Source organism: Lactuca virosa, chromosome 1 (genome assembly GCF_052849685.1).
Source record: "Lactuca virosa cultivar CGN04683 chromosome 1, Lactuca_virosa_CGN04683_v6, whole genome shotgun sequence".
Lineage (NCBI taxonomy): Eukaryota > Viridiplantae > Streptophyta > Magnoliopsida > Asterales > Asteraceae > Lactuca > Lactuca virosa.
The window spans coordinates 157129078-157138472 of record NC_136426.1 but is presented as its reverse complement, the minus strand read 5'-3'; the positions used below and the strand labels follow the sequence as shown (position 1 = coordinate 157138472).

General features: G+C 29.4%; 1 protein-coding gene across 1 annotated transcript; it reads right to left on the bottom strand.

The window, feature by feature from the left end:
- Positions 1–258: 258 nt before the first annotated feature.
- Positions 259–6950, bottom strand: LOC145160384 (2-oxoisovalerate dehydrogenase subunit alpha 2, mitochondrial-like). The gene is made up of 9 exons (XM_079079554.1): positions 6540–6950; positions 5273–5437; positions 5000–5182; positions 4755–4912; positions 3443–3542; positions 3238–3349; positions 2673–2812; positions 1708–1893; positions 259–494 (listed from the first exon to the last, which is right to left on the bottom strand). The coding sequence occupies exons 1-9, from the start codon at positions 6822–6824 to the stop codon at positions 327–329; spliced, it is 1497 nt and encodes a 498-aa protein (XP_078935680.1). The 5' UTR covers positions 6825–6950; the 3' UTR covers positions 259–326.
- Between the last annotated feature and the right edge of the window lie 2445 nt (positions 6951–9395).

Below are 9395 nucleotides of genomic sequence, written 5' to 3'. Positions count from 1 at the left end.
GGATTGAAAGTCTCGGATACCCGATTTAATATCTGAATCCGTATCCGAAATTTCGGATATCCAAAATTTCGGATACGGATTCGGATACTAAAAATACACTATCCGAAATTTCTGATATCCGGTTTTGAACACCCCTACCTACAATACCTAGAACACATAATATCACATTGTACTTCGAACCAATTCATATACATAATATAACAACTACAAGATTCAAGTTACTAATGAATTCAATTAAACGATACGAAATATGCAAAATAATATTAATTTAGAACTCTCATTGATAAAATTAATAATAATTATAATACATGATAAAGACCATTGATTTACACGGGAACATCGGATGGATAATCTTGTGAATGTTTCTCCATATTTTTTCTTACAAAAGCCTCTTGCTCGATAAGGTTTTTAGGGATGACATCATATACGTCACTGAAAAGGTCCCCAAGTGGAGGCTTTACTACCTTCTCCGCCGCTTGAATTGCTTGTGATAACTATATCATTATTACTTACAAAAGTTAGATTAATGCAAGTGAAATGTACTCATTTTTTTTACCAATAATAGCAACGTACTTATATTTTTTTTTTACCAAGAATAGCAATGTAATTAAATTTATTTACCACTAATAGCAATGTACTTTATTACATATTTGCTATCATCAATAAAAAAGGGTTAATCTCATAAAAGACCTTATATTTTGTGTTATTTCCAGATTAAACTTCAACTTTATTTTTTGCCTGAAAAAGACATTGTATTTTTCATTTTTTCTGAAAAACCCTCAACTTTTTTTTTTCCGAAAAAGAACCTCAACGGTTCAACCTTCTAAATGCATCCAAATAAACCTTCAACTTTTTTAGTTTTTCTCAAAGAAACCCTCACATTTTACAATTTTTTGGGGTTAATCTTATAAAAAACCTTATATTTTGTCTTTTTTTCTGGATTAAACCTCAACTTTATTTTTTCATGAAAAAGACCTTGCGTTTTTTTTCATTTTTTCTGATCCGACCCTTTTAGTCATTTTTCTCTAAAAAAGTTGTAAAATGTGAGGGTTTTTTTTAGGAAAAACTACAAAAGTTGAGAATTTATTTGGAAACGTTTAGAAGTTTGAGGGTTTTATCCAGAAAAAAAAGGGTTAATTTTAAAAAAAAAACCTTATATTTTTGCGTTTTTTTTTGGGTTAAACCTCAAAAAAAAAAAATTTTGCCTGAAAAAAACCTTGTATTTTTTCATTTTTCCCAATTTGGCCCTTTTAGTCATTTTTTGCCATTTTTTTTTGTAAACCGTAAGGTTTTTTTTCGAGAAAAATTTAGAAAGTTGAGGGTTTATTTGGAAGCAGTTAGAATGTTGAGGGTCTTTTTCGGGAAAAAAAAAACAAAGTTGAAGGTTTTTTCGGAAAAAATAAAAAAATACAAGGTCTTTTTCAGGCAAAAAATAAATTTAAGGTTTAATCCAAAAAAACACAAAATATAAGATTTTTTTTTAGATTAACCCGAAAAACAAGATAAAGTTTAGGTTTTTTTTTTGGAAAAAATGAAAAAAAAAATATTAGGTCTTTTTTACGAAAAAAATAAAGTTGAGGTTTAATCCAGAAAAAACACAAAATACAAGGTCTTTTATGAGATTAACCCTAAAAACTGTAAATTATAGGTAAGCAAAAATTAAGTACAAAGTACATTACTATTACATGTCAAAGATTTAAAAATTACCTGTTTTCTTATGTTGCTACGGTGTTGGGTTTCGGCTTCATCGTTCCACCAACCTTCATTTTCGATCCATTTTCTAAATCTTTTTACAGGGTTTTGATCACCTCTCCACCATTCGATTTCTTCAACTGATCGATACTTTGTTGAGTCATCTGATGTTGAATGGTGTCCTGCTCTATATGTCAACGCCTGTTGTTTAAATTAAGAAATAGCAATGTACTTTCATTGATTTATTTAATAATTAATAATTAATATACCGTTTCACTTTCATTTCTTCTTATTACTACTTTGTTGAAAAAAGTGCCCTAATATATAGCAATAGGGTTTTATGCAGAAAAGTGAAAGTCGCATTATTTTGGGAAATTTTTTGATAAAGTCCTGAAATATTTTTTTTGAACGGAAAAGTCCTGATTATTTAACATTTTGCCCAAATTAACGAAAAAGTTTTTTTTTTTTTTTTAATTTTAACAGGAAATGACAGATTATGTGATTTTTCCAAAATAACGAGACTTTTCTGCTAAAAAAAGGGTTAATTAAAAAAAAAAACTTATATTTTGTGTTTTTCTTTTCAGATTAAACCTCAAATTTATTTTTTCGGTGAAAAAACCTTGTATTTTTTCATTTTTTTTCCGAAAAAACCTTAAACCTTCTAAATGCTCCCAAATGAACCCTCAACTTTTTTAATTTTTCTCGAAAAAAAACTACATTTTACAATTTTTTTGGCAAAAAATGACTAAAAGGGCCAAATTGGGATAAATGAAAAAATACAACGTTTTTTTCAGGCAAAAAATAAAATTGAGGTTTAATCTGGAAAAAACACAAAACATAACTTTTTTTTTTTTTGAGATTAACCTAAAAAACATTTAGGACTTCATCAAAAATTTTCCCAAAATAATGAGACTTTTCTGCATAAAACCCTATTAACAATATTCTAAAAATAGGATGCTATATAATAATACAAAACAAACCTCAATTAAAACAGGTGTTTGTTCTTCAATAGCCATTTTGCGTGCTTTATGAACAGCTGAATAGACAGCTAAAGCATCATTTCCATCTACTCGGATACTCGGGACTCCATATGCTTTCCCTCTTACAACAATTCCATCACCTAACATTTTAAAAAAAAAAGTCCAAAAGTCAATAATATAATTACAAATCGAGAATATTAAAAAAAAAAGTTAAATGCATGAAATAGCATCCTTACCTACCCCACCTTATTTTAAAAATCAAGGGCAAAATAGTCTTTTTAGGTAAGACAGGGACCAAGCACGCAACAAAAACAAACAGTAAGGACCTTCCGAGTTAAAAAAATAAGTTAGGGACCAAACGTGTAAATTACCCCAAACCATAGGGACCATTCGTGTAATTTACTCGTAGCTTTTTCAAGGTACAATGACTTGAAAAGTAAATAAATTGAAAATATGAAGTTGAAAGAAAGTATATTTTTATTTTTTTGCAAAAGGAGAGAGAGAGAGAGAGAGAGAGAGAGAGAGAGAGAGAGAGAGAGAGAGAGAGAATGTATAATAATAATACTTCTAAACTGATCATTGATTGGAGTACTAATAGCCCATCCATTGTTTCTGCAGAAAAAAATTACTGGAGCCTCCATAACTGCAGCAAAGTTTAATCCAGCATGGAAATCTGCCTGTAATAAATAAAATATGAGAATTATATAATGAAAAAGTGATTAATTTTTTTTATAAAAATATAAAATTATGATCATATATTTTTTATATACCGTGCTACTGCCTCCATCACCAAAATAAGTAACTGTGCATGCATCTTTTTTTTCCATCTTCAGAGAATAAGCAGCTCCAACTGCATGTGGAATCTGTGTTCTGAAATACATGAAGATTGTAATATGTCACATGAAAGAATAGTTTCATTTATTTATTATTATTATTATTATTATTATTATTATAGCATCCTACTTTTATTTCATTCTATTAAGTCATTTTACTTTCATTTATTTAAGTATTGTAGAAATGGGAATTCTTTTGTATTTGGATGATATTGCTAAAATTGGGTAGATTTTATAAGTTACAATGCGTTAATGTAAAAAGTTTACTAATTTCTTTTTAGGACAAAGGGAGTAAATTCTAGGGTTAATTTCAAAAAAAGACATTATATTTTGTGTTTTTTCTGCATTAAAACTCAAATTTATTTTTTGCCTGAAAGAAACCTTGTATTTTTTTATTTTTTCCGATCCGGCCCTTTTACTAATTTTTTGCCAAAAAAAAAAGTAAAATGTGAGGGTTTTTTTGAGAAAAACTATAAAAGTTGAGGGTTTATTTGGAAACATTTAGAAGGTTGAGGGTTTATTCGGAAAAAAATACAAAGTTGAGGGCTTTTTTCGGAAAAAATGAAAAATACAAGGTCTTTTTCAGACAAAAAATAAATTTGAGGTTTAATCAAAGAAAAAAAGGTTTTATACAGAAAATTCCCATTATTTTGGGAAATTTTTTGATACCGTCCTAATTTTTTTTTTTGAACATAAGTCCTGATTATTTAACATTTTTCCCAAATTAAAGAAAAATCATTTTTTTTTTAATTTTAACAGGAAATGACAGATTATGTGATTTTCCTAAAATAATAGGACTTTTTTGTTCAAAAAAATAACAACCATTTAAGACTTTATCAAAATTTTCCCAATATAATGAGACTTTTCTGCATAAAACCAGAAAAAAGCACAAAATATAAGGTCTTTTTTGAGATTAACCCTAAAAAGTTTAATAATTTCTAATTAGGAAAAAGGGAGTAAATTTTAAAGGGAAATTGTCAGAAAAGTCCCAATATTTTCGGAAAAGTTTCACTTTAGTCCCAAATTTTATATTTTGAATAGAAAAGTCCCGATTATTTCATTTTGGCTCAAATTAAAAAAAAAGTCTTTTTTTTTTTTAATTTTAACAGGAAATGACATATTATTGTGTAAAATCAAATAATTGGGACTTTTCTGTTCAAAAAATAAAATTTAGGACTAAAGTGAAACTTTTCTGAAAATATTGGGACTTTTTCTGACAATTTCCCAAATTTTAAATTTGATATCTTACCCTACAGTAGATGAAACTGTAATGTAGTTAAGCTTGTTAGACCCATAATGAATAGGCATCTGTCTCCCTTTTCCATAATCATATTTATTTCCAAACAATTGATTTGCAAATTCTTGTAAAGTAAATCCTCTCCATAATAAAACTCCAGCCTCCCTATACTGCATATCAGAATTTCAAACTTTAATTAATAAAAAAAATGATTTTAATCTATGAAAGTTATGAAAAAAGATCATAAAAAGTAAAACCTGAGGAAAGACAAAGTCATTCATGTTAAGAGCTGCAGCTGATGCAATATTGATTGCCTCTTCACCGATTGTTGTTAGATAAAATGATATTCTTCCTTGTCTTTGTGCCTCATAGAAAATAGTATCCATAACTTGTAGTGTTGCCATGTCAGCATACATTTTTACAGCAAGTTCTTTGCTGATCTGTATGTTGAAAAGACAAAAAGATCCTTTATACGTTTAGGAAATATAAAAAGAATCGATCTTGTTAATTAAATAAGTTAATTAAATTACCTGAACTGAATCACTATTGGTGATTATATGTCCATTTTCATTAAGCACTCGATAACAATGAGCCCTTTCCTCTATAGTTTTTGATGTGAAAGTTAGTTTGGGGGTAAACTTGACTTTTCCACCTGGAAAATCTAGTTCTTGATGTGAAGGAGTTTCATTAGAGAACTGCATCAAGATATGTGTGTTAATAAGGGTATAAAAAAATGAAAGTGATTTTGTTTCCAATTTCCTAAGCAAAATGTTTATTCCAATTTCCAAAAAGTAGTGGCACTGACTCAAAAGTCAAAAGTCAAATCCCTGTTTTTAATATGAAAAAGATAGATTTTGTTTCTTTTATTTCGTAAATGAACACCTTGAAAATAAGGAGTCATAAATAGATGCCATGAGGAAATTAAATATGGGATGTGTTAGAGGAACAGCAATTTAAATCGCGTAAAGTTGAAGGGTGACTTTAAATTACAGATGAATCCATGTGCTAACAAAGAAGAGAAGTTTGACTTTAATGATAAAAAATGGTCAACTGAAGAATTCAGATTCGATGTGGATACAGAATAAAGTTAGACCTGTAGTAAAGTAATAATGGGTTGTTAAGTAGAAGAAAAACGCTGTCAATAAAGTGAATAAACAAAGCTTTAATCTGTACATGAAAATACCATATCGGTTACTAAGTCAAAAAGTGACTTTTTTGATAAAGTCAAACCTGTAAAATATTTCCTTTGAAAAGAAGTAATTTGTTGCTTTCACAATGCCTAAAACAGTAACAATTTCCATTTCAATCTTGATCCAGAACTAGTTTTACCTCAAAATTCAAGATAGGTAGCTCTTATTTCATATTTGGATATCTGATATGCAATTCAACTTATCATTTAACCCTTTTATTTAAAGCTAATCCTGTCGATTTACTAAGTTCATCAATTAAATTGATAGTATTGAATTTTGATCATTATGATTCTTACAACTAATCTATTCGATTTCACAAATCAAGTGAAAACAGAAAAATTCAAAGAGCCAAATCAGAGGCTAAACAGGAAAAACGTGAAGCGAAAACACTATTATGATCGTTACAACTAAACTAATAGTATTGATTTTTGAGTTTCCATTCAAATTTGACCAATACCACAATCATGAGTAGAAAACACAAACTGCTAAAAGTCAAAACTCATCACAAACCAATCAAATCAAAACAAACTAAATCAACAAACACGTCACAAACGAATACAAAAACTAAATTGCAAATCACAACGAGAAGATGTTACCGAGTACATACCTGATCGACGTCGTCGCTAACACTGGTAGCCGTATGCGCTCTTCTTCCACCGGCGACCGAAGCAAAACAACGAGTTAAAACAATGGAGGAATTAATCCGAGACGAACTCCCATAACTCCGAGCAGGTAACGATGGAGGTGAAATCGTATGAAGAAGACGAGGAGCAAACTGCGAACTACCAATGGAACTGGAAGTCGTGCGATTGATTAGGCCTAACATGAGAAACCTCTTGGATTTGAGATTATGCATGATGGAAGATTTCGATTTTGTGAAGTAGGAAGCCATTGAAGAATGAATCAATGAACAAAACCAGAATTGAAAGCTTAGACTGGAGAGAAGAGAGGGAACATTGTTTGTTTAACGATTGAATTCAGGGAGGAAGAAAGGGTATTTATTATGGAGCACCAAATTAACAAACTTTACCAAATAGATAGAAACAAATACGTCAAAAGTTTGTCTTCTTCAAATGTATCGTATAATATATTCAGGAGACGTAATCTAGTAGCCGTTTGGTAATATGGGTTGGGAAATAACATAACATAACATATTATAATATAATTTAATATTTTAATATTAGAATTAAATATAAAAATGTAACATATTTTCTGTTATTTCGTTGGTTATTTTTTGTAACAATCAAATGTTCTTTTTGGTTAACTGAAAAAAAAATGTTATTTTTTTTTTCTAGTTATATGATTTTATTTATGGATTTAGCTATTAAGCTATTTTATTATTGTTATTATTATGTTTATGGTTATAGTCATTGTATTTGTAGTTTTATTATTGAATGAATTTACGAAACTAATTGGTTTATTTGAAGGACTTCAAATAGGTTATCAAGTGGTTCATTTTCATAAATTTTGAATTATTAAACTATGGATTTAGAACATTTTTATGTTAAAAACAAGAAACAATGCCACTACTTTTGATTTTATATCGATGTTGAATTGTTTAATGGGTCACAATTGTCATGTAGCGAGTGGGTATGCAGAGATATATACAGACAACTTATGCCAACCATGATTCCAAATATAGTATAAGTGTCATAATAAATAAATAAACTTTGAAAATGGGATCTTAAAATAGAAGTAAACTAGAAAATGCTTAAACCCCGCTTCGCGGGGAAGCAGTAAGGGGCATACGGTGAGCGTAATCTGCAAATTTTATGTTAGGTAGGGACATCTTTTGTTATTTTTTTAAACACATAGATTGTTTATGTAAAAAAACACTACACAAGGAATTTTTATAAATTATGGGGACAAATTTTATAATTTATTTTCTACATAAAGATCAAACCTGCCAACATACAGAAATCATAAACATATGGATTGTTTTTGTAAAAAAAAAAAAAAAAAAAAAACTTTACATGGACATTTTCTATACATTACAAAATTATAGGGACTAAATCAGCCAAAATTCAAAATTCACAAAACTTTTTAAAACCAAAAACCTTACTCTTCCTAAGAGGTTTCTATTTAATATATATAACAATAAAATAAAACATACAACAATTAAGAGTGAAAAGAAAAAGTAAAACATGTCAAAAGAGGAAAGTATTGAGCCAAAAGTGTGAAACAAAAACTATTATAATCAAATTGTGAAAGACCAATTTTACTGTTGTTAAGCCATTTGTTTTTAATATATATAATATAAGCTCTTATTTCAATCATTTTATCTATTTAATGATTGATATGTGTAATGGACTAATTCTTTTGGGGAAATGACATAAATGTCCTACGAAGTTTTTATGATTGATCCATTTAATCCATAAAGTATTTTTGTTGACTTATGAGGACATAAACTTTTTTTTTCGGGTCAATTACGTATTTTTTGAAGTTTGGAAGGGGTAAGCCAGCCACATCTTTGCCACCTCATTTATTTATGCCACATACGCTTGTTGACTGTGTTGTTTACGCATTTAATAAGACTAATATCGACAAACATTGTTACTAGTTCCTTATGCTTCGACTGCAAACCCTTACTTCATTTCTTCTCTTCAAACCTCAGACATGGCTGATGTATACATCATTGTCGATTTGCACTTACAAAGTATCTTCGCTAAGCACCCCATACAATACACCAGCGGGATTAGTCAGTGGCTGGTGAACATTGATTTTTCTAGCATGACAACGACGAGTGCTATGCGTAGAAGAAAATTGTGAGAAGTTCTATTACTATCTTCCTGATATTGATTTTACAAAAGGTTTGAGGTTAATTCAGAATGAGCTAGATTATGCCTAATTTATAGCAGTTGCTAATGAATGTGGTGTTGAACTCCCTATATATGTAGACCATTTTAGTAATAATAACATGCAAGAATGGTTGGATGAAGAAACATAGAAAATTGTTGATAATATACAGGAAAAAGTGCTTGATGATACATAAACAGTTCACACAGGGCATAAGGATGATAATAGCAACCCTTATTTTTTCAAAAAGGATAATGGGCCAGATTTTCAGGTGGGTGAGAATGTAGTTCTAGGTGAGCCTATTGATGAAGATCTGGGCGACAATGAAGATGTTGATCCTGAATAGCCTAATATTTTTTTAATGAAAAGCTATACTAGAAGAAGCAACAACCTGTCTTAGGTATGAGGTTTGAGAATCCTTAAGAACTGAAACACATGCTTTGTAATTATGCAGTGGCAAATGGTTATCAATTATGTGTTGTGAAAAATGATAGTAGACGGTTATTAGCCAAATATTGTGATGATAAATGTAGTTTTAGGGTTTGGGGGTTCATGGATGAGTGATGATAAGTCTTACTAGATCAAGTCTCTTATAAGTGACCATAATAGTGCAAAGAATTTCAAATTAGGATCAATTGTCACTTATAAATGGATAGGTAGCCATTTT